General features: G+C 39.5%; 1 protein-coding gene across 1 annotated transcript in view; it reads right to left on the bottom strand.

Moving 5' to 3' along the window:
* Positions 1-27,981, bottom strand: part of HYDIN (HYDIN axonemal central pair apparatus protein) — a gene marked incomplete at both ends in the record, with an annotated part of 332,822 nt that overhangs the window by 208,525 nt on the left and 96,316 nt on the right. The window contains 7 exons of the mRNA XM_081274731.1: positions 640-804; positions 3,314-3,449; positions 5,909-6,009; positions 8,138-8,370; positions 14,587-14,654; positions 17,569-17,792; positions 22,468-22,586. Of these exons, the coding sequence (XP_081130857.1) occupies positions 640-804; positions 3,314-3,449; positions 5,909-6,009; positions 8,138-8,370; positions 14,587-14,654; positions 17,569-17,792; positions 22,468-22,586 (1,046 nt within the window). The remainder of the gene's footprint in view (positions 1-639; positions 805-3,313; positions 3,450-5,908; positions 6,010-8,137; positions 8,371-14,586; positions 14,655-17,568; positions 17,793-22,467; positions 22,587-27,981) is intronic.

Raw genomic sequence — 27,981 nt, 5'->3', positions numbered from 1 at the left:
ATATACAGAAAAAGATCTGGTGAGCAGTGAATGAAACTGATCTCTCAGCTCACGTGTGACAAACTTGTGAGGCTAGAACCCAGCTTTTCACCAGGAACAACCGAGGAGCTTGTTAAATACACAGATGTGCTGGCCTGGAGAGGGGTCATATGTGTATTTGTGCATGTTATGTAAAACTTCAGGAGCTTAAAAACAACTGCTATGAAACACTACTGCTTTGTGTGTGGTAAGAGGTGTGGGATACAGGGGGTTAAACCCAGGGCACTTTACACTGAGCTACTTCCCCAGTCCTTTTTTTTTTTTTTTTTTTGAGACAGGGTCTCAACTAAGTGGCTGAGGGTCTTGCCAAGATGCTGAGGCTGTCCTTGAATTTGCAACGCTTCTTCCTCAGCCTCCTGAGTCACTAGGATTACAGGCATGCACCAACAAATCCACCGGACACTGCTTCTTTTTGATGCATCTCCATACAAATTCCCTAAGTAATGCCACGTTTGTGTTGTACCATTGTGAGTGAAAACTTAAAACTCTACAAATGCCTAGAGGGTATGCAAATGTGGTGTGAGCCCTAAATGAAGAATCTTGAAATATTTGACTAGAAGCACAGGAATGATAATTTTGGTTTTGAAAATTGGTGCTCACCATAGGAGGGTTCAGGCTCCCAAAGACAGAGATGTAGACTGTGGACCTGTGTTCTCCGGTGACCTGGGTCCTCAGGCCCAAAGGCAAGTGCACAGTGCTGTGGGGGGGTATGGTCCCATAGGGGGTGGGGCTGCAAAGCAGCACAGGAGGCTGGTCCTCACACACCTGGGGAGACAAGCCAGGGAGATAAGCAAGCCACGCAGGACATGGAACAAAGAGCATAACAATTTATTTTGAAACAAATGTTGTCCTGAGTCTATGGAGGTTCTTTAGAAATGTCTCATTGCTCAGCAAGTCAATGGGCACAAGCACCCCAAACAGGCCAAAAGGAAGTTTGGCTGAGTGCAGTGTGAATACGGCCCCAAATCCAAAGTGTCCAGCACAGGGAGATGCAGAAACTATCCACAATGTGGATGAGCTCAGGACAGCGGCCTTCCATGGCCAAGTCCTTAACCTGGCTCCCTAGGCTTTCCTGCTTCATCCCACCCCCCCCCCCACCTTGCCCAGCTGCATTCCAGTGATTGAGGCCACACCTCTGGCACTTCCTGAACACATGATGCTGCTTCCCTCCTCTAACCCTTTGATCTATCTGGCATACTCTTCTTGAATTTCCCCAGGTGCCCCCCACACTCAAGGGTGGGAGGTCTGCCTCCAGGGAGCGTCCTATAAAGTCCTTTTCCACAGCCTACACTGGACAGCAGTCACCATCTGCACATCCATCTTCTTCCTGGGCTGGAGACCTCTTAGTGCAGGCCTGGGCCCTGAGCTCTCTGCCTAGCTACTTTCTGACCCCAAGTATATACTCAGCATGTGTTTTTAAAATGAGGAATGAATAACTGTCACCCAATATTCACCCATATGCATTCCTTACAGCCCTTTTTAATAGCAAGTACTAGCTTGTATGTAACAAGAAAGCTCTAAAAATCCTACAGTCAGGCAAGTTTGAGTGATTCTGAGAAACACTTCTGAGGGCTTCAGCTCCCTGGGAGAAGGGGGCACAGTTTTATCTTCTGAAGCTTCCCACAGTCCTTCTGCCTCTGGTCTGGCCTAGCACAGCCTAATCACAGCCCACCTCCCTGTGTAGCTGTCCTCTGCTAAGCCCCACTGATCCCAGGGCAAAAGGCAAATCCAGCAATACTGGTCCAAGTGTTGATATTTTGCTCACTTATGTTTTTTTTTTTTTAATTAATTTTGATTTCTTAGAATATGGCATAAAAACATGATGTATCTACATGATGTCTGTTTGGCTCCCCTTAAATTTTATGCCCAAGCCAGTGTTCTACCCTATTCTCAGCCCTGCTGTGCAGAAACTGCGTCCCTTGACCCCAGGTCCAGGCTGTACTCTGAGTTCTTGAGATGACTGCACTGCACAGGGCCAGCTGTTCTGCTGTCGAGAATCTCAGTGTTTGACATGTCCTATAACTCCACCCTTTGGTTTCAGTTTTTGTCTCAGAGAAGCCCAGAAGAGAACTCTAATTCCCTCTTTTGCATAATAGCCCAAGGACTAGGGAGAGGTAGCCTTCCTATCCTCCCTGTTCCAGACTAAACACTTGAGTTGGCTCCTCTTATGACTTAGATTTGCAGATGATATGGGTCACATTTTTGGTTACTCCAAACATGACACATTTTTTTCAATCTCCCATTAAAAATACAATGATAAGATCAAAGGCAAATTCTTGGTTGTGGTTTGGCCAGGGGGCTACTGGCCTCCTTCAGCTGTAGCCCAACCTGTACTGGTTCTGTGGCTCCTTTACTGCTCTTTTAATTCATATTGAACTGTAGCCATTAAGCCCACTTGACCTTTTTGCATGAATTTATATTTGAGTACTGTACTTTTATTAATGAGGTTTTTTGGGGGAGGGGCAGGTGGGTACCAGGGGTGCTTAACCACTAAGCCACATCTCCAGCCTTTTTATTTTTTATTTTTAGACAGGGTCTCACTAAGTTGCTTAGGGCCTTGCTAAGTTGTTGAGGCTGGGTTTGAACTTGTGATCCTCCTGCCTCAGCCTCCAAGGCCAATGAAATTGCAGGTGTGTGCCATCGCATCTGGCTACACTACTGAATTTTAAAGCCAAATGCATTCTTGGTAAATTGTATGTCATTAGTAACCTTCCATTACTCTAATCTGTACAGATCTTTCATCCATATGTGAACTGTTTTGTCTCTCACCTGGCCAGGTAGAGTGGCATATGGACAGACATGTTTCCTAAGACATTAAGAGACAATACCTCCTCCTTTCTCTTCTTCCACTTCTGTTCTTCTGGTTCAACAAGTCCATTTATAAATATTGCATTGCTTTATCTTGGTGATGATGTTCAAACCACAGCCCTGGGCATAAATGAAAACTTCTAGCTCATTTCCCACGCTTGGTTAGTTTAAAGGCAATTATTTGCAGGTGCACTTCTGCATGTTGGCTTAATTGACACTTTCCCTTCTTTATCAAGGGCAATTTCCCTGGGAAATTAACAACTGTTTACACCTGCAGCTGCTCACTCATGCAGATGGCAATCCAGCTGTGGCTTTATAACCCCATTCCCAACCTATCCGAGGGTTAAAAATCAGAATTACATAAGGGAATGTGTTCAGGATGATGGCTCTTCAGAAGGATGTGTCTTTCTCATCCAGAAATCCAATGGGAGAAAAATGAATACCAAGGAAGAATAAAATAATTCACCTGAGGCAGGATCTTATAGTATCCTGGAAGGTCATCAGGATTGACAAGTTGGATCATTTTCTCGTAGGGGTAATTCAGGAAGCAGCGCCCAAAGTCCACCTCTGCATTCACCAATTGGAGTGCAGGTACAACACATCTGCTCGAAGAAACACATTAAACAATTCAAAAATAGCTTGTTGACATACAGAGAATGCAGAGTCCTAAGTTAAATGCATTTGTCACTGTCATACCGAAGTTTTTCTTTAATAAATACATTAATCATTTTCAGATTTTCTCTCCTGTCACTCCTCTCTCCTAGCTCCCAGTCACTATTTTTTATTTAATCAAAAAAGGAATAGAAGCAGAACTCCTTAGACTGCTGTCTTTGATGGGTAATGACTCAAGCTTCCATTGCTTTTCGACCTGGCTTTCCTTTAGTAAAGGGCCCCATGCTACAAGCTCCTTAGGGTCTGTTCCCATGTTGAGCAGGACTAAAGCCACCAGCATGGGGTCCTAACTAGCTGTGAACTTTTGGACCAGCCAGAAAGTCCCCCAAGGACTAGCAACAGCTCACATCATCTAGATAATGGTGATAATTCTAATTCCTATGAAGAACAGCTGTCTGGGGTGTGTGGGCTCAGGCAGCTGCTCGGCCCAGAACTGGCTCTGTGACAGTGGTTCTGATGTGGAGGGGTTGGGCAGGGGGAGAGGAAGGGAGAGCTGTGTGTAGCAGAGAGAGGAAACGAAGCCCTGTGTTTGGAGTTGGTCTATTATTAGTTGACTTGGGTTAATTTTGTGTCTATAGCTCTTGGTGTCTGACATGCCTTATGTCATTATTGTAACGTATGGTGCAATGGTGAAGAGTACTGGCTTTTCAACTAGACAGAGCCAGGTTCAGTGCTGACCTCACTAAACGCAACCTGTGTCACTCTGGGCCAGGAGCTCTCTCTCATGGAGTCCCACTTCTCTCACAGGTAAAATGAAGGTCATTCTGGGGACTGACACTGTCATTACTAACTCTTCTTTGGTGTCGTGGGGAGCACAGGAGGACATGTGAGTGGAGGGCAGAGCCTTGTGCCAGGTTAGTGCACAGTGAGAGGAAGGGCACCCGTGGTGACAGCATGGCAAGCTGCCACTGCTGGCTCTCTGAGAGAGTCACTTTGGGGAACGAGTTCTAAAAGCAACTCTTCTGGTGGAGTCAGAGAGCAGTTCCTGCAGATTACACCAAAAGTAACGACATGAAAGTGCCTTTCTTTAACCTCGAAGCTTGTGATTTAGCATGAGACGAGTGTTCATTTTTAGCTAGAATGGAAGTTGTCAGTTGACCCCATGACTCTCTTAAAGCAAATCCTTTGCACCTAATGCTGTGACTCAGAGGGTTGATAATATTTCACTGGGGTCACAGAGTATATGTTAGTAGGAAATTCATAGCCTCTTTAGATTTTTTTTTTTTAAGTCAGGACTTCCTATTGAGAGCTGTAGGGAAAAGGATCTGGAGAGTATGAGAAAAAGCCCACACAGAAGACCAATGCAAACTAGATTAAAAGGCAAACTCAAATACAGAAAGGACCACATCAAAGGGTTTTGGCTGTTTTCAATCAAACAAAAAAGTTTAGGTCTTAAAAGAATACTAAGTAAGCCAAGGCACCTCAGTGGGTTCCTTCTTCTACCCAGAGGGAGTCTCATTCTAGTTCTTTCAGGGTTGGAATTTGCCTTCAGTTATGTCCAAGACACACAAAATGGTGCCACTTATTCTCTCCCCACCGACCAGTCATCTGTACCTTCTTTACGGTATATCTTCCTAAGATTTATGAGAGACCTAAATTCTAGAGATTGACAGATTAGCATTATTGGTTTTACTAAGTCAATTTCTCTCTTCTGTATACATAGCATTTCATCCATATACTTTAAAAAGTCCCTGATCCGAACAATTTTGCTTTGGGTAGAGTGGGGTCTCAGGAGTTTATTTAGGACCTTGTCACCACTACCTTGTGACACTACCTGCCTGGAGCTAGGTCAGGAAGACACAGTCAACAAATGGCAGAGCCAAGGTTTTAACCTGACTCCAGAGCTCCTTGCTGCCTCCCTCAAGAGAGAGAGAGAAGTTGGTGTTGGTCCTGAGGAGTTCTGATTCTAAGAGATGAGCCTTATTTGTGGGGCTCACTCACAGCCTGCAAGTCAAGTCATGCTTATGGATGTCCAGGAGCAGGAACATGTTGGCTAAAGGTATCTTTCACTGCAGGATAACCTAACCCTTCCAACTGCCTGATTCTGGAGCACTTAATTGGAAGGTGACAATGAAACCAGCAACTCATCATCCCTTCCTGCTAACCCCTTTTTGCTTATACTCTTTTGACAGTTAGAATCACTGGAGAGTACTTTATTTATTTATTTTTTTTAAACAGGGCCAAACACATGCAACCCTTTGCATCCCCATCAAAGGTGCTTTAGAAACATTTGCTGTTCTAAAGTTTTGTCATTTGGATTCAGTTTCCCTTCCTGGGAAGGCAGAACAAGTCCAGTGTTCACTAGCTGGCAGGCAAGCTGCCCTCTGGGAGGCAGCCCCTTGCTGAGCTCAGAGGGCTCTCTGGAAGAGAGGAAGCAGGTAAGTGATACCTGGCTGTAATTAAGAGCGCCAGCACTTCTTCTCCAATGCCCTCCACATCCACCACCAGTGCCAGCTCATATTTCTTCACAGTGTTGGAGCATAAGGTCACCTGGAAAGGAAAGGTGAAAAGTTGCTGACCTCCACAGTGGGGACAGGAGCTGGGGGAGGACAATGCTCATCATGGGGGTGGGAGGGGATTCTAAGTGCTTTATAGCTGTATAGCACTATATATTTTTAGCTGAAAATGTAATATTGCTGGGTCAGGACACCCTGGCTATGTTCAAAGGCCAGGTTAGAAACCAAACTTACTTTCAGTACAATAGGTCTGTTCATTTCTGAGCTGGTTTTATCAAAGAAACTACTTGTCCATGCAAGGGAAATGATGACCATGAAGCATGAGAAATGCCAGACAAACTGATCACAGAAATTAAAAGTATTCCTTATACCTCTCGATTATATGGATTATGACAATTAAATACACTGATTTAAAAAATACAATGAATTTCTCTTACATTGTAATCAATGAAAATCATCATATGGGTTGCAGAAACTGGCATAAGAAATCAACCCCTTTCCCCTGGCAATATTCACTACCAGAGCAGAAATTGGGAAGCTCCAAAGAAAAGTCCATGCGAGGACGGTATCTAACCAGAACATGTTATCCTATAAACTTATTTGCTGCTATCAGACTTTATATTCAGGCTTTTGAAAGCCTTGTTACAACTTCTAATTGCTTTAAAATGATTTGTGCTGGAAGAGATCCTTGTAAGTCTAGAAGACAACTTCTTGCATGGGTTAAAGGCTTTTCCCTCTATAAATTATGTATTGAGTGTTAATTAAAACTGTTTTGCTTGCAGAGGGAATCACTGGATGCAAATTTGAGTCTACACAGAGCTGGCTGAAGTGCAGATCAGAAGGGAAAATTGAAGCTTAGAGAAAGCTTTTCTGGACATAAAGGAGAAATAGAGTGAAGATGAAGTCAATGAATTGCAAAGAGAACCCGCTGGATTTGGAGAGCAGCAGAGCATCATGGGGGTGGCTGTAATCCCTTGTTTATACTTCCAGGCTGTGGGTGAGAAGGAAGAAGAGCAAGGGCTTGTGGCAGAGGCTGCAAGAGACATGCTGCATAGTTAAAAATCTTCCTGTGCCATCTGGCAGAGGCAAAAGGAAAAATAGGTAATATGAGGGATGAGCATTACTAAGTAACAAATAAATCAATCCATTGCAGTAGTACTTTTTTTTTTTTTTTTTTTAAACCAGGAGCGTCATAGTTAGCAATCCTGATAAATTGCAATGATGGGTGATACCGTCAAAACTCACTCGACCTCTGGAGAAGCGCATGAAAGAATTGAAAACTCCCAGAAAAGATTCAGGATGAGTGGATGTGAGGTGAGATATTTAAGAAGCATTAAAAAACAAGTTTGGGGAATAAAATGATAGCTGGATTAAATATTCAATGGTAGGAACTAAAGTGAAAATCACCATCTTTAGCTGTGAAGTCTTGATCTTTTTCTTCCCTAGCAAGTATAAAATTATTTCAGTTTAACAGCCTTCAATATTTCTAGACCTCACCAGAGAAGCAAAAGTGAGGCAAGATAGCTAAAACCTTTCTCAGTTATCGTGAATTAATTCTGCTGTTGGCACGGTGAGACCACAACCAAGGCACTGCACTATCCTGATCTCAAGGGGAAGTCAGGGGTGAATGAGCAGCCTCCTCACTGCTCTCCATGGGTCTACTTCTTTAGCACTGATGGCAACATCACACCCACGTTCACTGTGAGGTCCAGATTCCTATTACAAATCTGAATAAGCTAGCTACCATCTATGCCATAAGTCTGGATATTTATTGGTAGGAAGGACCCAAGTCTGAAGGAAAGGAGAATGCAGCTATTGATGAATTCTTCAAAGGTTTTCATTAGTACGGATGGTATACTACCTATTTAGAGCAATGGTTTCACTAGAAATACCTAGAAGTCACTGTTCTAGCGGAGGCATCTAGATTAATCCGGATCCACTTGGGCCGAGCCCATTTCTTTGCCCAAGGTGTTTGTTTCTGGCTTCTCTTGCCACAGTGGTTTACTTCCGGTGGGCCTGATTTCCATGTGACTTCACAGACGCACCCTCCCACTGCCACTGGATATAATAGAGAGCCCTCAGCAAGGTCCTGATGGCTGCTGAAGTTTGGCTGCTGAAGTTTGGCTGCTGGGCTCTGTGTGCTGGAAGGCTGTGCACTTTACCTTGATAGCAGCAAATCCCTGGGAGCGAATGGTGCCACAGTTGGGGGTGATGGTGAATTCTTTTGGTTTCATTGTGAGTATCTCTTCATCAGCCCTAGATGGTCTGTTTATTAAATCCTTCTCAGAAAATGCTGTACTTTGGGGGCCAAGGCCATCTCCAGGGACACGCAGTTTGAAGGTCATGGGGATCAAAGATGTGTTATTGAGGGAACAAGTCAAAGTATGAGGAAATCCTGGAAAACAAAATACGAGGTGCCAAATAAAACCCCCTCCTAGCCTCCTTTGGCCATCGACCTCCCCTAGCAGCTCAACTTCTACAATGAATTGTTCACAATTCATAGCTACTTTCCTCTACCTTGCCCTAAATATTGTTTTCAGTCACATAATCAACAGATTGCATTCATTCATTATTTACTCATTTATTCATTCAATGAATATTTATTATGCATTTACTATATAGCCAGTTAAACAGTAGATACAAAACAAACCCCTTGATTGGAAGGCCCCTCCAAAGAAACAACCTCTATTATTTGTTTTCTGAGTTGTGCTGTAGACGTGTATTTTGCATGAATACATATTTTTAGCAGAGACTCATGCTCCTTTCCTAAAAGATATGGATCTTCCTTTCAGCAGACAATAAAGTGAGCTCTGATTTTGGATTCCCTGGGTGGCCACTGTATCTGTGGATCACTTTCAGAACAATACAACACAGTGCTTGTCTCTACTAGATACAAACCCTGTTCTTCTACCTTGAACCTGGCTGAAAAAAAAAAAATATATATATATATACAAACACACACACACACACATACACACACATACATACACATATATATTATATATGTTATATATATAATACACACACACACACACACACACAAAATGGGTCTCTTTAAGAGTCTTCTCTTGGAACTTACAGAGGAACTGATAGGAAGTCAGTTTCACAGTGGTAATTATCATATGACTTTTCTGAACATGCCCAGTAATGACTCTTGAAACTAGACATCTTACTCTATGCTACCTGACCAGCTAGGGGTTAAATATTCTACAAATATAGGGTGGACTAGGAAAAGAAGGTCCTATCAGAAGTCAGATGGGTCTTCAAACCACTACCCAGACTATTTCCCTGGAGTCAGAAGTTTTTCATAGAATAAAGTCAGTTATAACCTCCTAGTTAAAATAATTCCTGGTACTAGTATCTGGAATACCCCACTTGTCAAGAATCCTAAAGAAAGGGTCTATTAGTTGTCAAGGACTGAATTGTTGTTAATAAGAATGCTGTTCTAGATTTCTGATTATACCCAATCCTAACACCATTCCACCTCTAGTTCTACCTCAGTTGTCGACATCTATGTTCCCTTCAGTTAGTGTCTAGTAGACAAAGAGTCAATATGTATTTGCCTTTTCTTGGCGTAATTAACAACATAAATGATTTAGGGATTCACAGAGGAGTATTATTTAAATACTCCTCCCAGTATTTAAATAATAAGTTAGAGGGTAGCATTCTTAGGAGGTTCGATTCTCCTTCCACAGACATAATTTACCTGACCTAAAAAGGCCCCTATGAAGACTTCTTGAAAGAAACTAGCAGGGCTGGGGTTGTAGCTCAGCAGCAGAGCATGTGTGAGGCACTGGGTTGGATTCTCAGCACCACATATAAGTACATAAATAAAATAAAGGTCCATTGGCAATAAAATTTTTAAAAAACTTAACAGATGGAAATTGTAAGGCTGCACACATACACACAAAAGAACAAAAAATAATTATTTAAAAAGATGATACATCATTTGGAATCTGGCCTTGTACTGAAGAATGGACCCTATCTGAAATAGAGTATTTAACTGATGCAGAAACCTGTGAAATGAAAAATTAAATCATAATGTAGAGACTTTTGGGATCTGTGGAGTATTTTAGATGATGGTTCCTAATTTTTCTAGCAAAATAAAAATCTCCACAAAACAAAGGAAAATGTGTGGATAGATCATTATGCAAATCAGGTGGCACTTTGTAGTTGTTCACAGAAATAATTCAGAATTTCAGAAATCAATAAACACATATACACAATCCATTTTGGACACATAAGATGTACCCTTGGGTTTAGAAAACCAGCGTTGCATATGATGGGGATCTTCTGTCTACTCCTGTGGTCTCTGGCGTACCAACTATGCTACTAAATCTGAGATGGTCTTTGGTCAAAATGTTGTACCAAACATCCCAGCATAAAAGAGATAATCTCTGACTAAGAATCAATGGGAGGCCTGAGGTTGTGGCTCAGTGGTAGAGAGCTTGCCTGGCACAAGTGAGATACTGGGTTGGATCCTCAATACTACATAAAAACAAATAAACAAAATAAAGCCATTGTGTCCATCTATAACTAAAAGAAAAAATAAAAAAGAATGTCTATATATTCAAGAAGTCTTCATAGGGGATATAATTTTAAAAAAGAATCAATGGGAAACTTTCTCCTTTGTAGCTGGGGACAAAGCTTGGCAATGACCAGCTCCTACTTTGCACCCTATGAAACTGTGCAAGTGAGATGTTGGTTTTGAGAATGGAGATGGACAGTGCCCAAACCCCAAAGTTCAGAATATGCACTTTTGAGTGTCTGCAAATACTTTATATGGATTTGAACCTTCCTATACAGAAACGTGACTGCTACAACTGTGACTGAGAGAATGTAGGTTATAATTTTTCTGCTTAGAAATATCACCTGATACTAGAAGAATTGCAAAGAATCTTACCATTTGCTAACCATTTGACCCCACATTTCAGAATCTATAATCTTTGAGAAATGTAGAGCACAAAAATAGTATTATGGATTTTAAATTAGCTGGGACCTCTGAGGCTCTTGGAGCTCCTTGGTGAAGAGTGTTGCCTTTGCTTTCTATGGGCCTTGGATCAAGTGAGCCTCCTCTGGAACTCATGGTCTATTTGCTTTATGAAATAATAACAAGACCCATGTGAATGCAAATCTTTCACTGGTCTGAGGCAACCTTGCTTCATGTAGACATAACTAATATTGTAAAACACCAACTCATCCATCAGTTCAAGCTTTCCCCCAAAACACCCACCCTCAGAATCTCTCCCCCTTTCAACCTGAAGAACAAGTGCTTAGTACATCATTACACTGATGAAAGTCTTTAACTTGGAAACCTCATTGCCCTATCTTCCAGTACCATTACTGTTTTAAGATATCCACTGTTTGTCAAATGATTTTTTTAATATGTAATTTTTCTCTCCAGTAGTTTTTAAGATTTTTATCTTTATTTTTAATGTTCTTTAGTTTCACTATGATGTTACTGTATCTGGCTATACACTATAAGTACAAATATTTGTTTTTAAAATTTCTCAGCTATCATTTCTCCAAATAGTGCTTTTGGGCTATTTTCATTCCTTTTCCTAAAACTCCTATTAGATTCATGTTGGAAATTTTAAATCTATTTTTCTTGTTTCCCTTTCATATATGTTAACTCTTTTGCTTTAAGTGCTATGTTCTGCATGAATTTCTCAATACTAGTGAATTGTTAATAGACAAATTTTACATCTGACTGCCAGAGTTTGAGGAGTTCAAGTGGAGGGCAAAGGAAAAAGGTGGAGGATTCTCACAATTCAATGAGTTGAGTTGTGCTTAATTCCTAGATATCTATATAATACTCCTATTCTTAGCTGCACCTGATGTGCACAAGTCCATAAATTCTTTTGTTCATCTACTTCACAGGTAATTCTCATGCCAGCTTCCAAGCTGTGTGGATGCAGTTAAGTGATAGGTGGGGGTTTAATTGCTGCATCTAGAATCTACAACTCATGTTGCATTAAGAATTCAAATAAAAGAAACATTATTGAATGTCTTGAATAAATGCATTTATTTTTAAATTAAAAAGCTACCATAAAAGCTTTTGTCCAGTGATGATAATTTCTTGTAAATAAAATCTGTCTCATGGGTATATTTAAGAAAATGCCTGCATTCTGCTAGAAACATATTGCTTCACGTATCCTTACCATTCTTTATCCAATGATAGTCTAGCTTCTGTAGCTACCTGTTCCTGGGACTCACTAGTGGCCTCCACTCAACTTGGAGCACACTAACAAGAATTCTAACTATTCATGTTAGAAGTAGCTCCATTAAAAATCACCTATATTGGGGCTGGGGATGTAGCACAGTGGTAGAGTGCTTGCCTAGCACTTGTGAGGCCCTGGGTTTGATCCTCAGTAACACATAAAAAATAAATAAATAAAATAAAGGTATTGTGTCCATCTACAACTAAAAATATATTTTAAAAATCACTTATTTTATGATGTATTTAAGGTTTTTGATACTCACTTGAAATTGTAAAGACTTGGAAGCAAATGTAGCATTTTGAGGAAATCAGTGTGTTTGTGTGTGTGTGTGTGTGTGTGTGTGCGTGTTTGTATTTTATCAATATTGTTAGACCTCACTGGAGAAGCAGAAGTGAGGAAATACAGCTAAAATTTTTATCAGTTAACCATAAAATAATCCTGCTGAGCCTATATATGTATTTATGTATGTGTATATACATATATAAATATATGCACATATTTCCACTTTGTCATTTTCTGTTGAAATGCAATAGGTAAGGGACCTTGGTGTTTTTAAGTATTTGAAGTCTAGATAAAAGAATTTCACATATTCTTTTGGCTCAATAATTGGCTTGCCATTGGTATATAGCACTTATACTAACATTTTAGAGCTGCACAATAGTCTAGATTGCAGAGAAAGAATCAAGTGTGAGATTTCTTGGAGTAACTGGCTTCAGCTGCTTGTTTAGGTTTGTTTCTTCCTGTAGGGTGACATGATACGGAACACGTTGTCCACTTGTCCTAGCGTGGGACTTGGTATTGTGGTGCTATGAAGAGTGTGCTGCATCATGCTCCAATTGCCCAGCCCTCTCCCTGAACACAGGGTGCACTGTTTGGGGTTCATCTGGCTGCACAGGCCTTCGGGAATGTGAATATGCCTCACACTGTATACCAGACAGTCACCTCTGAGAGACTGTGCCTCTATTAATTGGCCACTAGATGATTTTCGAATTGAATATCATTTTCATTTTCCTTCAGAAGAGCCTGTCACTAAAATATACCATAAACATTCATAAAAATCACCTGGCCATTTTATGCTATAGTAATAGGCATACTATTTCATTTATACAGATTTTCCTATAGACTATAGCTTATGCAATATAATGTACATGGGGCATTGTACATAATATACATAAATAAATGTGTTTGGAGTAAAGAAAACTGTCATGACCCTCAAATGGTAAAATAACTGGACAAAGATATTATTATTAAAGTTTTTCTATAGAACTTTAATATTTAATATATTTTTCCTCACAGTAGATGGGTCCACTCAAAATGAAGCAAGACAAAGTGGCAGGCACCAAAGCAAAACAGGGCAGATTATGATCTGTACTTAAACTATCATTGCTCAATCTTTTTTTAAATTATCACTTCCAAAAAAAGGGTAAATTAATTGCTAAATCAAAGAAAATCAATTAATTAAATTTGATTTGAATTAGATTTAAGTTCTCCCCAATAAAAACAATTAAGCACTAAGGAATAAAATTTTGGGGGAGGTAGAATTGAACTTTGAAAGATCCTTCACCATTGTTAAATGTAAGTTTTGGGGTTTTTAAAAATTTCACCACCAAAGAACCAATTTTTGGCTCAATAATTGCCTCATTTTTATTGATAGTACATGCATTTAGACACATCACAATTAAAATACAAATTCTGCTCCTGCTGTGTGACCTCAGGAAGTTATTTGTTTCAAGGCTCAGTGCTTCCTCCTCTTAATTAGAGAGATTAAATAGTAACTCTGTGCAGGGTTGCTAAAAGGTTTAAATGCCTTGCTGCATGTAATCCACTTAGCAGTGACTAAAGCTCAAGACAGCCAGTAAGAGGAGCTTCTGCTGCTGCTGTTATCATCATTTTTATTAGCAGGGAAGCTTAGGAAGAAACAGCTCAGCGAAGCAACTGAGTGAGACATAACATAAAAACACAGCAGAGCCTTCAACTTGGAGTGATAGGACACATGAATCAAAACACACTTGAGTTCACCTTGAACCTGCAAGCAACTCCGCAAAAAGGCTGCTGGACAGCTGGCAAGTCAGAATCTGCATTGAAATAGAGCACAGAATGTTCAGATAAGGAGAGCACTGGTGCCCGCCTAGTCTCATTGCTAGAGGAGGGGAGACAGTAGCAGCCTGAAGGCTCTTAGTGCCCAGGACACAGCTACCACTTTCACATAAGCTGGGAAATGGCACCAAAATACCACTGCCATGGAGGAAGAAAGGATCAATTCTACAACTTCTTGACTATTGCCTAGTGAAAAAAATGGTAAGAAAGATGATTTGCAAGCCTTCCTCCTCCTGTGTAGAGACAACAGAAATTCTATCTAATTTCTAAACTTAAAATGGAAAATTACTCACCATAGGAAATATCCCCAAAGTGCAGAGCAGGAACATTAAAATGAAAGGTGGGTCCAATGACACAGCCTCTGAAAGTGGGGAGTAGGGAGGGAATCCAATGAATTCAAAGTAATGATGAGGAACCACAGAGAGGGCAAGGACAAAACCATGACTAGGCATTAAATCAATTACGGAATCCAGGAAACTATGAGATGATAGTCTTTCACAGTGGCCCTAAAATTATTTTCAAGACTCAAACCATGGGTTTATGATGATGCTGGGTTAATTTATAACCCCATTCCTAACAGGGAATGGGGCAGAGGCAGAGCAGACAGATCACCCAACCTCGCCCAGAATGAAGTTAATCTGGATGAGACACATGTCATGTAAGGTGAATAGCTCATCAAGAAATACAAATTATAGGTTCATCATATAGTAAACATCAAGGATACCATGATCCCTGTCCAAGGCTTCATAAAACTATTTCAATTCCATCTTACCACCACTTCACTGTGACCTTGGCCAGTCACTTCACCTCTATTAGCCTCAGTTTCTCTGACTCCAGAGAAAAGAAAGGACTAGACTGAGTGACCTTGAAGGACCTTTTATTCCAAATGCTGATCTTTTTCTCAAAGCAGCCAAAGTAAAATAGATTAGACTTCATCAAAATATAAGAAGATATGTGCGTCAAAGGTCACTGTTAAGAAAGTAAAAAGACAACCTACAGAATGGGAGAAGGATAGCACAGTCATGAAGAAGCAGGGCCTCATCATCTTGGAGAGATGTTCTGTCCTAAGTTAGTAATAGAGACATCCTGCAATTTCTAGCTTACTTCAGGTGGTAGGTAGGATAATAGTTCCCCCAAATGTCTTTGTTCAAATCCCCAGAACCTGTGAGTATGTTAGGTTACGTGGCAAAGGGGAATCAAGGTGGCAGTTGGAATTACTGTTGCTAGTGAACTATGCTATCCTTCTCCCATTCTGTAGGTTGTCTTTTAACTTTCTTGATAGTGACCTTTGAAGCATACATCTTTTTATATTTTGATGAAGTCTAAACTATTTTACTTTGGCTGCTTTGAGAAATTACTGCCTAATTCAAAATCAAAATCAGACATATGTATGCCTAAATTTTCTTCTAACAACTTTATAGGGTTTAGTAGGGTTTAGTTTTTTTGTTTTTCGTTTTTTTTTTTTTTTTTTTTTTTACATTTAGGTCTTTGATGCTGAGGAAATTCCCTCCTATTCCTACTTTGTTGGACTTTTTAAATTTTAAAATCATGATGGTTGCTGAATCTGGGGGAATGATGTTTTTGTATTTATTGAGATAATCAGGTAGTCTTTTACTTCATTCCATTAATACTGCATGATATTAATGTTGTAATACATTGATTGATTTTCATAAGTTGAGTCATCCTTGCATTCCTAGGATGAATCCCACTTGGTCATGATGTACAATCCTTTTCATATGTTGTTGGATTTTTGTTTGCTACTGTTTTGTCAAGGATTTTTGTGTCTGTATCAATAAAGGTTATTGGGAACCAAATGAATTGCTTATCATGAGATGTCAGTTGTTATGGAGGTAGAAAGTGGGTTGACTTTCATGTAATGTGAAGGTGTACTTCTGTCCTTCCCATTTGTACACATATCTAATGGATGCCAATCAGGGGACAGGAGGTCTTCTCTTGTGTCCTTATCTGGCCTTTCTCTTTTTTTTTTTTAATCGTTTTTTTCTTTAGTTGTCAATGGACCTTTATTTTTTATTTATATACAATGCTGAGAATCGAACCCAGCAACTTTCACATGTGAGGCAGGTACTCTACCACTGAGCTACAGCCCCAGCCCCTCATCTGGCCTTTTTCTTTGTGTGTCTGTGTCCCAATTTCCTCATCTCAAAAGGATATCAGTCACCTGAGCAGAGCCCAACCTTATGACCTCATATTCACTTAATTACCTACTTTCAGGCTCTATCTCCAAGAACCACCATAGTCTAAGATACTGGATGGTAGGACTTCAATATTTGAACTTTGAGGGGACACAATTCAGTCCATAACAGGGACACTTAGGTAGACTTCTAGAATAAATGAAAATCATCTTTGAACTGATCTTGAGATTCTGAATTACTAGTAGGTATCATGAAATCAGTAAATTTTCCTAGGATCCTTCAGGCCACAAGTGTCTGTTTCTTTTCTACATTACATTTCAAGAAGGATCTCAGTTTGCACATAGGGGTGGAGGAAATGACTAGCAGCAACCATAATAAAGAGACTGTCATGGTAATTAACAACCTGTTGCCAGGAGATTTGAAATGGAGTCAGAGCAATATTTCTCGAAGATATGATCTTTCTATTTGAAAGATATGGCCTTTTAAAGTACCAGGAATCAAAGTTGTGTATCTGCTTAATGGGTTGGTAACAGAGAACTTCTTTTCAAAACCTGAGGACAAATTCTGCTATTAATGACTTTCAATTATCACAAGCAGCTGAGAAAGCCATCAAAAGACTTCTAGCATAAAAGGTGCAAGAATCTAGGCTGGGCTGAAGGACATTTTAAGTGGATTCTCTTACATTGCTTGAAGGCATTCTAGGTAAGATCATTTAAAGATTTCCCTTAAAGTAAAAATGAAGATGAAGGTTTAGAGAAACTGTTATTACATCTAAAGCTTAGGAGAGAAGATGATTTTATCAGGTGTTACTGTAATAATTCATTTTATCTAAACATCCCAAAGCAAAGAGTAACTAGAAACTAGTGTTTAAATCCTTATTCTAAAAGGTTAAAATTTATAGAAAAACTAGGTCTCCAAATAGGATCTCTATCCCTAGTATAATAGATCACACTTGTTCATTAGGGAAGCATCAGGGTAAATCTGACACACTCCATTAAGCTGAGGCGTTTACATTGGCAAGGACAGTTTTGGGCATCTAAGATGTGATCTAGTTTTTAAGTTCAAGAAGGCAGTAAGTGAAAACTTTGGTTAGTTTCCACATTAGTTATAAATGTAGCTTACCTAATGGTCAGTTTCACAGGCTCTGGTGACCCATGGACATTGATCAGGAACTCCTCTTCAAAGTGCCCCAGGATGGCAGAACTGAAGCTTATCTGGATAGCTTGGACTCCTCTTGGTTGAATGATCCCCTCTTTGGGACAGAAAACAAAGCAGGCCCCCAACGGCGTAGTTGAAGGGGTCACGTTGAAGAGGGCATCGATGCTGCCTTTGTTGGACAGTATCGCCTGTGTCGATAAAAGGCAAGGATGAAAAGGTCAAGGGACCTGAGATCAACTTTCAAGGAAGCAACGTGGCTGTATTATTCAACACCTACACAGGGAAAGTTGCAGGAATGAGAACCAAAGGAAAGCTCTCGGGGGACAAGAACAGTTTGATGTTTCGAATGTTTGAAGATAGGATTCTTAGGCCAGAAAGTAATTTGATGTTTTTAGTGTCCTCTTTAAAATGAAGTTATTCACTTACACTCATGCTATCAAGTCTGATCATAATCCCTTTTATTGATGAAGAGTCTTAAAATACACTTTTTGGTTGATATTATCTATAAAGTAATCAAGGGAAGGTAGCTACTTTCCATTAAGTGAGAAGGCTGAAGTTAAATGGCATACTGAAGAGCAAAAGCAAGTCAGAATGGAGGGGCAGGAAATACCTGAGCCTATGCTTATCATGTAGCTTTAAGAACATACATTAGACCTTGTGGATTTCAGATGACAGGGATTCTCTCTGTAGCACCATCAGTAACTGTTTTGGACTCCTAGGCAAACAATGGCTTTGCTATAGAGAAGTTTTATTTTTCTATGATACTGTTCTTGGAACCAGGATGCCACCCATAGTTGACTGCACATTGTTTTGTGTGGCCAGAGGTATTTTGAGTCCTCTGCATCTTGCCTTCGTCTCCTGCCATTCATCACAGCTGCAGCATTATATTCTCAGCCTCCAAAGACACCACATCAATGCTGTCCTTATACCTAAAGGGTGAACAGCATGCTCTCTTAATTTATACAGGAATTGCCCTCAACCTGCACTTAAGGCATTAGAGGTCAAAGGGCACAGAGACATTAATAAGGTTAGCAGGAAAGTGTGAGGCATGTCAGGAATCTGGAATCCAGGGAGGAGGATTCTCAGATGTAGACAGAGGTCAGCAATATAAGCTGATCTTGAAGAAGACAATATTTGCAATGGACTGAGTGGGGACAGAGGAAATAGTGGTTGACTAGTTTGGATGACTACTTGGAAAGATGAGTGGTGAAAAGTGAGGATGGGAGTGGCAAAGTGGTGAGAAAATATTTTTAGAGGAGCTGGAATACTTTTGTATTAAATGAGATAATGCACACTCAGTGACCAGTCCAGAAAAAGCCCCCATCAAGTAAGGCCTATTGTTGTCAGCAGAGAAGGGAGCTATGTGACCAAGGCAGAGAAAGGGGCTATGTGACCAAGGATGTAAACTGAGGAGAAAGAGTTCAGGGATCAAGCTGTGTCAGTAAGAGTAGTAGCTTAGAAAGAGTCAGTGGTGCATGCGTGTAATCCCAGCAGCTCAGGAGGCTGAGGCAGGAGGATTGTGAGTTCAAAGCTGGCCTCAGCAATTTATCAAGGCCCTAAGCAACTCTGCAAGACCCTGGCTCTAAATAAAATATAAAAAAGGGCTGGGGATGTGGCTCAGTCATTAAGTACCCCTGGGTTCAATCCCTGGTACCAAAAAAAAAAAAAAAAAAAAAAGTCAGTGGCCTCTGCAGAGAGAGATGGCCACTTCTGCCAAGAAAAGATGGCCAGTTCACTAAAGCAATCCATAAGTAAAGGCTGCTTGCTGTTTGACTCATCTTTTTATGTTTGTTTTCTATCTCCCTTGTTCCAAGTTCCCTGGTAGCCTGGTTGGTGCTTCACCCTTTAGCCCTTTTAATGAGACCACATAGAAAAGTGATTATGGCCAGAAACTCTGGAGCCAAACTGCCCGAGTTCAAATCCCAACCTTGCCATTAACTTACTGGCTGTGTAACTCTGGACAATCTCCTTACCTTCTATGAACCTCAGTTTCTCCATCTGTGCTATTAACTTCTCATACTGCTAGAAAATTAAATTTATTAATTTGCGTAATTTGTAGAATAGTGCCAGGCAAATAATGCTTGCAAGTGATAGTGGCTATTATTTGTGTCCCCAGTGCTAAGCAGAATGGATACAGAATTTACCTGTGCTTAAGAAGTGACATATCAAAATAGATTCTACTGTCATGTATAACTAAAAAGAACCAATAAAATAAAATTTAAAAAAAAAAAGAAGTGACAGGCACATGCTAGTGGTAACTTGAAGGCCCCCTGTTCTCTCTGAGAAAATGTACAAATTGCCTTTTTGTTTCTTTTCTTTTTATTTTATTTATTCATTTTTTTTTGTTTTGGTTAAAAGCTTTTAAAAAAGTACTATTTTTACCCAGATTTTCTATATGGTCACAGTTTACAATTCCTCCATTTTCAAAAATCTGCATGTCATTCTCCTACCTCTTGACAAAGGAGGTCCTATTTATAAACACAGAATCCAGGAAATAGTTTGGAACATGATTCTGGGGCCTTTTGATTACTGGTGATACTCTTACCTTTGTGGTCCAACTCCTGGGAGAAGGGAACATTTATAATAAAACTTCATCTCCCATTTGTTTTCCTTCTTAATTACGCTGGGGAAGAGTGTATTCTCTGGGGTTATGGTTTATTCTTTATATATCTGCTAAGCTCAGCAATGACTAACGGCAATAGTTATTCAAATTCGTCTCTTGCAGGTAATATAATAAATTGAAAGAGAGACGCAATGAGGCATCAGCATTAAATGCGCAGAGAGTGCAAAACACTCCCATGAGACGCACCTCACCATGTCCTTCCTGCCACTGCTCCACTCTCCGAGCTGTCTGATCTGATGCATCTCCTCACCTAGCACTTTAGCTGGCTGTGATTCGCTTTACTGCTAAAATCTGGCAGGGTGGGGTGGGGGTGGGGAGGCCAGGCTGGGGGGAGAGAAGTGGCCTAAAGTACACTTCTGTTAAATTTGTAAGAAATTATTATTACACTCAGGGAAACCCTAACTATTTTGCATCAAAACTAAAGGTTCTTTTCTGGCGTGGCTTCTGTAAAGATGAAAGGGAAAATCACACTGCATGAGTTACAGGAGGAATACCAATTAATAAGAACTATTGCCCTTTTCCCTCTACCTAAGGGACTCTTCCCTCAAGTGCAACATAGAACAATGCAGAATATAGCTGTACCACTTTTCATTTTTTGACACTCCTGTGACCGACTTCTTCATTCAAATCGTATTCTTATGTATGCTCCATTTCCTCGTGACATTAACATCTCTGCTTACCTTTTGCATCACCCCATTTAGGCTGTAATTACCCTAGAGAATGTAGAGATGAAGGACACTGTGCCCACACCAGGTTAGGCAGGGTTTAGAGCTGAGCTGGCTGTAGGCTGGATTTTGCCCAGGGTAGAGAGTGGGAGGCTGAGATCCTGACAGATTGAAAGGCCAGCAAAGGGCCTTCTATTCCCAGAACAGGACAGAGGGCGCTGGTAACATGGGGGTCACAACATTTACAAGCGGTGTGACTGGCCAACTTACTTAAGTCCTCTGGCAGCCAGGTTTGCTGTTTCCTGATCCCCTTTCCTTGTTTTTGCTGACAGTCTGGCCACATTCCCCAGCCTCTTTGCAGTCACATATGGATGATGGAATGTGAATGAAAGTCCCATGTGTCACCTCCTATAAAAATCTCATGTACATTCCTGTATGCTCTTTCCCCTCCTGCCAGCATGACACAGGTGAGGCCACAATCTTGTAGGCCCACAGTAGGGATGGCTGAGCAGAAGATGGAAGGAACCTTGGTTCCAGATTATCCACTGGAGAGGAGCACCTACTGAACCTTTGTTTTGGATCTACCCAGCGTTACCTTAACTAGTAAATCTTCCCTAAGCCTCAGCTTACTCAGCTATAAAGTGGGAACTAATTGAACCCACTCTGTAGGGTTTTTGAGGACTAACTAAATGTCAAAGCACTAGAACTATCTCAACACACATTAATAGCTATGTTGTTGAGGGGATAACCTTATGCCTTGTATTTCTCAGTGTAAAATAGGCAGAATAAAGCCTATCTTCCACAGCTTTGTAAGGAATATTTAGAAATCACACACACACACACACACACACACACACACACACAGAACATGACTTGCCATTCATTAAATAACTACATTTATAACCTCTTTGAATACAAATATACATGATTTTAGAAATTTCTAAAAGAAATTTCAATGGTTATAGTTTGATATAGTGCAAAAATGTGCTTTAGAAATAAATTTAAAGATGAGGTGACATTGGAGTGACTTTGACCCTGAAGTACCCATGAGTCCACCTTGTAAAATTCCATTTTCTATTCCGTTGGGAAGACAAAGCAGGGAAGGTCTCCTCTAGTAACCATGATGACTATTTTTTAAAACATGGATTGGAGAATAGGGCATTCAAAGAAAATTCTGAAAACAGCTAGCCTCATTAAGACATTCTAGAAAATGTAAAAAGTTCTCTCTCCTCTGATCTGGAGGATTTATGTTGTCAGGGAACAAGCATTAAACAGATGGGAAGATGTATTTATGGTTTCCCCCTTTGAAATCTACAAAACGAAGAGGATAAAACCAATTACATGATGGCTTGATGCTTTTCAGCTTTTAGTGAAGTTCAAGGGGGCTGAGGCTGAGAAAGTTGCTTCTCTCAACAGGGTGAGGCGAGAGGAGTCTGCATTTTGGGGTCTGGATGAGAATAAGTGGTGGGAAAAGGATGTGACCGAACAAACTTTCTATCAAATAAAAAACACAAAGTAAAAAAATTTTTAAAACTAAGTATCATTTGAAGTCTCATTGAAAGATTGTAGGCTTACCTCATAGCAATGTACAGATCCAATGAAAACTTTCCCAATATCCAGCAGTTCAAAGTTGAAGTGAATTTTAGGGCCCATTCCTTCCCCTTTGATTCGCAGAGGCAGACGGATCTCTCGGCCTATAAAAATAATTCAGACTTGGAACCCCAAATGGTGCTTTATCACCCCAAATTACCCCATGACGTCTCACCTGGGGTAAAAAATCACATGTCCTGACTCCCTGCACTACATTGAGGGAACTGAAATTGAACCAATGCAGGTTTATCTTTAGGAAACAGGAGTACTGCTGGCGACTCACCTTTAGGGAACGGCGTATATTGCAATTTAGGCTGACATTTTAGAAGGAAAAAGACAATTAAAAAAATTTAATCTCCAGGCGCAGCAAGACAAATACCACAGGTTTTCACTCACGTGCAGAAGCAGAAAAAGTGGATCTCATAAAAGTAGAGAGTAGAATAATGATTATCAGAGGCTGAGAAGGCAGGGGGAAGAGGATGGGGAAGGATTGGTTAACAGTACAAAAATACAGCTTGGCAGGAGGATTAAATTGTAGTGTTCTGTAGCACAGTAGGGTGACTAGAACTGACAATAATTTATGGTATATTTAAAAATAGCTAGAAGAGAGGATTTTAAATGTTCTCAACACACAAAAAAATGATAAATGTTTGAAATGATGGATATACTAATTACCCAGATTTGATCACGACACCTTGTACACGCATACCAAAATGTCACACTGTCAACCATACATATGAATAATTATTATGTCAATTAAAAGTGAAATTTAAAAAAATTAACCCAATTCTTAACATGATTCTGAAGTTTCTTACAAAAGATGTAATTTTGTTCAAATCAGAGAAGGGTGGCCACAGACTAATGCTTCTCATAAAACGAGAGCCACCAAGGGGCTCCCAGGGACACTGCTCACATGGGTCTTCCTTAGATTTGGGAAGCCAGGTACTTGAGTCTGAGGGTCTCATCTGGACCCTTACTTTGCAAAGTTTCTTCTACACAAAGGTAATGGAATGCACTTAACGGTATCTATTATAACACAGCTGCAGTGGAGCCAAGGTCAACAGCAAGCATATAACTGAGTGGATTTTTGGTTTTTTTTTAAGGGAAATAACTTTATGATTAGATAATACATGTTCATTATTTATACAAATTATAGAGTATATGGAAATCTTCTCATAATTCTATCCTCTAAAGAGAACCACTACTAACATCTTGGTGCCTATACTTCTATGCTTACTATGCTTAATTATATAAAAGTACTATATAAGTGGTGGGAAAAGAATGTGACCGAACAAACTTTCTATCAAATAAAAACACAAAATAAAAAGAGCATATGCTATATATATATTATCTGGTAACCTGCTTTTTAATTTTTTCGATATTTGTAAATTTTTATATATTTATAAATATATTTGTTAGGGGCTAAATATTTATCAATTAAAAAATAAATGTTTAATTAGGATAGAGAGTATGATATTTTGAAATACATTTAAATAATAAAAAGGTTATTATAATAATAACCTGATTTTTTCACTTAAATATATATATTTGGAACATATTTCTAATTTTATTTCTTTTTAAATTTTTTTAAATTCTAATTTGTTATGTATGACAGCAGAATGCATTACAATTCATATTACATATATAGAGCACAATTTTTCATGTCTTTGGTCATACACAGAGTAGAGTCACACCATTTATATCTTCATACATGTACTTAGAGTAATGATGTCCATCTCATTCCACCATCTTTCCTACCCCCATGCACCCTCCCTTCCCCTCCCCACCCCTTTGCTGTATCGTCTAATCCTCCCATGCTTCCCCGCTCTAATCCCATTATCAATCAGTGTCCTTATATCAGAGAAAACATTCAGCATTTGTTTTTTTGGGATTGGCATTACATTCTCCAACTCCATTCATTTACCTGAAAATGCTATGATTTTATTCTCTTTTAATGCTGAATAGTATTCCATTGTGTGTGTGTGTGTGTGTGTGTGTGTGTATATATATATATATATATATATATATATATATATATATCACACTTTCTTTATCCATTCATCTACTGAAGGGCATCTTGGTTGGTTCCACAGTTTAGCTATTATGAATTGTGCTGCTATGAACATTGATTTGGCTGTGTCCCTGTAGTATGCAGTTTTTAAGTCCTTTGGGTATAGATCGAGGAGAGGGATAGCTGGGTCAAAAGGTGGTTCCATTCCCAGTTATCTAAGGACTGTCCATACTGTTTTCCATATTGGCTGCACCAATTTGCAGTCTCACCATATATTTGGAACATCTTAATATTCTATTATCTAAAGACTTATCTTACCCTTCTTAATAGTTACACGATTGACTACAGGATTGCAAAAATTTGATGTATAAATAGTTTCCAGCAGTGTAATTACCATCCCTGAACATCTCTCTGTGAATACCTTTCCTACATTTTCTTTAATCATTTTGAAAATACCCTGTCATTTACTGTTTCTGCTGAGAAGTCAGCTCATAGTCTCATTGTTCATCCAGGGTAATGTGTCCTATCCTGTGACTCACTTTTGGTTTTGGTTTTCAGCAGTTTTTCCATGTTTTCAGGTATGGTTGCACTCATCCTTCTCAGGCTTTGTAGCACTTCCTGACTGCATGACAAGTTCCTGCTATCAGTTTTGGAAACTTTCTGGTCCTTATCTCTTTGAATATTGCCTCTGCCTTACCCCACCTGACACATGCACCCTTTTGGCCACATTCCTGTAGACTCTTATTCTCTTTTATGCATTTTGTATCAATATGCTTTAGTATTTCAGATATTTTCTTTTGATTTCTCTGACTTCTAGTTTATAAAGAAAGCTATCTCTGGCTATACCTAATAGGCTGTCAGATTCATCCACTAAGTTCTTAATTTGTTATTATAACTTATTAGTTCTAGGCTTTCCATTAGATATTAAAAATAGTTTTCAGGTCTGTGCCTACTTTTGTCTGATAATTTTTTTTAAATACATATATGTAATTATATTATCTTATTCTTTGTAGGTTTGTGTCTATTGTTTATCTTAGTTTTATATCACATTATCTTACCTCCTCATATGCTTGTCTATTTATTGACTGCTAATTAGGGTCTATAAAAATTCTAGAAATAATTTGAAGCTCTGACAAGATATCTATCTCCCTCTAGTTTCTGACTGGTGACCAGGAAACATTTACAATCCCAGAAAATCTAATTTAACTGTTCTCAACTAAGATTTTACTGGAGAATTAATCCATGCAGCATATCGTTTGAGTGACTTTTAATTCTCCAAAGAAAGGTATATAGCAAATATGATCCTTGATATAAAGACAGGATCTAATTCCATACAAATAGTGGATGCCTTAGAACATTAGGGATTTATTATTTTTTTGGAAGCTCAATGAAGAATTGTCTCAATCAACCAAGTCAGTAGGTGAAAAATGGTTCAAAACCAAGTTTCAGTCTTGATGAGGGCTGGCCCATTTCCAGCTCCTACTGAGTGGGTCCCAGGGTCCTCCTTAGCCATCCCTTGGATGTCTATGCTTTCTCCCTTAAGCCAACTTTTCAGTCTAAGTTTCTACCCCAGTGTCTTTAAGAATAAAGTCCTCAAAGTCTGATTGTCTTGATTTTCTTCTGGATCTTGGCCCCAGGATTCTTTAATTGTCATCCTTTGCCTTTAAAACAGATTTTAAATATTTGGCTTTGATTTCCTAATTGTTCTTAGCAAGGCAGTTAGTTAATCCAAACAACCCAGCCCACCATTATTAGAAAAAGGATTTCTAGAACAAAGGAATGCACGCTTGACATTTTGACAGTTACAGCCGTATTGCCCTCCTGAATGGTTGTACTAAGTGCCCACCAACATCAGGGGTTCCTCTCTCCACATCCTTCCCAGCAGTGGGGATAACACTCTTCTTGAAAATACTTGATAGTTTGATGGTTTTCCTTAAATTTCTACCATTTAAGTTTCAAGTTATTTAAGGAAAAAGAGTATATTTGCTCTGTATATAATTTCTGAACATTCAAAATTCTTTTGATGCTCTCTTAGGTATAATTTTCCGTATTATGGGAAATACACTTAGAACCACCAAGTGGTGTTTCTAATTTATTATCAACATTATAATGCCGGGTGGTGTTTTATCTCCTACTATCTTCTGTTGCTATTTAGCTGGTTTATCTTCTACCCATGACATCCAAGACAGGAATAGTGTCCTTTTGTCCCTTGGCAACATAGTGTCATTAAGTGAGTATTGCTTTGATTATAAGAAAAAGAGGAATCCTAGCAATATTTGGGATAGCAGTCTTAGTCACAAGGTTCCCTGGAAAAGAGATTCCTGGTGTTAGTGACAATACTCTAGAATAAGAACAAAGCTTCCAGAGGACCTGAACACTGTCACTTACTCCACTGTGCTAGAGTTCTAACCTAATGGCAATAATGTGTACTCCTTGGTTGAGATCAATCAGAGATATGAAAAATTGTGCTGTATAGATGTAATAAGAATTGTAACGTGTTCCGCTATCATTTATTTTTTAAAAAATCAATAAATTTTTTAAAAAATGAGAATAAATAAATAAATAAGAACACTATGAGAGAGCTAGAGAGTGAGAGCGAGAGCGGGAGAGAGAGAGAGGGAGAGAGGGAGGGGGGGAGAGACAGAATGAGAAAGAGAGAGAGAGAGAGAGAGAGAGAGATCTCCAGCTTTCGGAATGGCAAAGAAAGAAAATTGCAAATATATCATGATTCAACTGCAGGACTATTTATAACTGTCAGGCCCAAAACCTTCTCCATCTGTTACCTTGACTGCCTTCCTTTAAAAAATGGAGATGTGTTATAATAAAGCAGTGGGCCAATGTTTCTTTGGGAATTATTAATTACTTCAAAAGAGCTTGTCTTATTTGTAGCTAGCTTCTTCCCTCAGCTAGCATGGAACGGGAGTACGAGTAAGAACCAGTCTTGCATTTCTAAAAGTTTATCTAAACTTTAGGGTCATATTATAAATGTTACTTTTCCACAAGATTTTTTAAGCAGATTTTTTTTTGGTCTTGGCAAAAGGCAGCAAGAGGGATAAACATGAAGGAGCTCGTAGGCTTCAAGGACAGATTCCTTATTAAAGGAGCCAAATATTAAAGTATTTTTTTAAATAAAGCAATTTCTCATCTATGATTACAGTGTCCTGGTTTCACACATGAGAAGGAGAGCAATGCACTACAGAACCCCTTTAATAAGCCTGAAATTGCTGAATGCAATAGAGATTAATGCAGTAAATACCAGAAAATGAAAACCACAGGATTTTGAAAATTTGCCATCTGCTGTGGTCTGTTTGTGTTCTACCCCCTACCCCTTGCCGAATTCTCATATTCAAACCCTCATCTCCAAAGTGATGGTGTTAAGAAGTGGGGTGTTGGAAAGTGATTAGATAATGAGGGTGGAGCCCTCATGAACAGGAGGATTAGAGCCTTCCAAAGGAGACAGGAAGGAGCTTGTCCAACCCCTCCATCAG

This window comes from Spermophilus citellus, assembly GCF_964194105.1.
Source record: "Spermophilus citellus genome assembly, chromosome: 18".
NCBI lineage: Eukaryota > Metazoa > Chordata > Mammalia > Rodentia > Sciuridae > Spermophilus > Spermophilus citellus.
The sequence above is the reverse complement of the archived record's forward strand: the minus strand, read 5'-3'. Positions and strand labels throughout refer to the sequence as shown.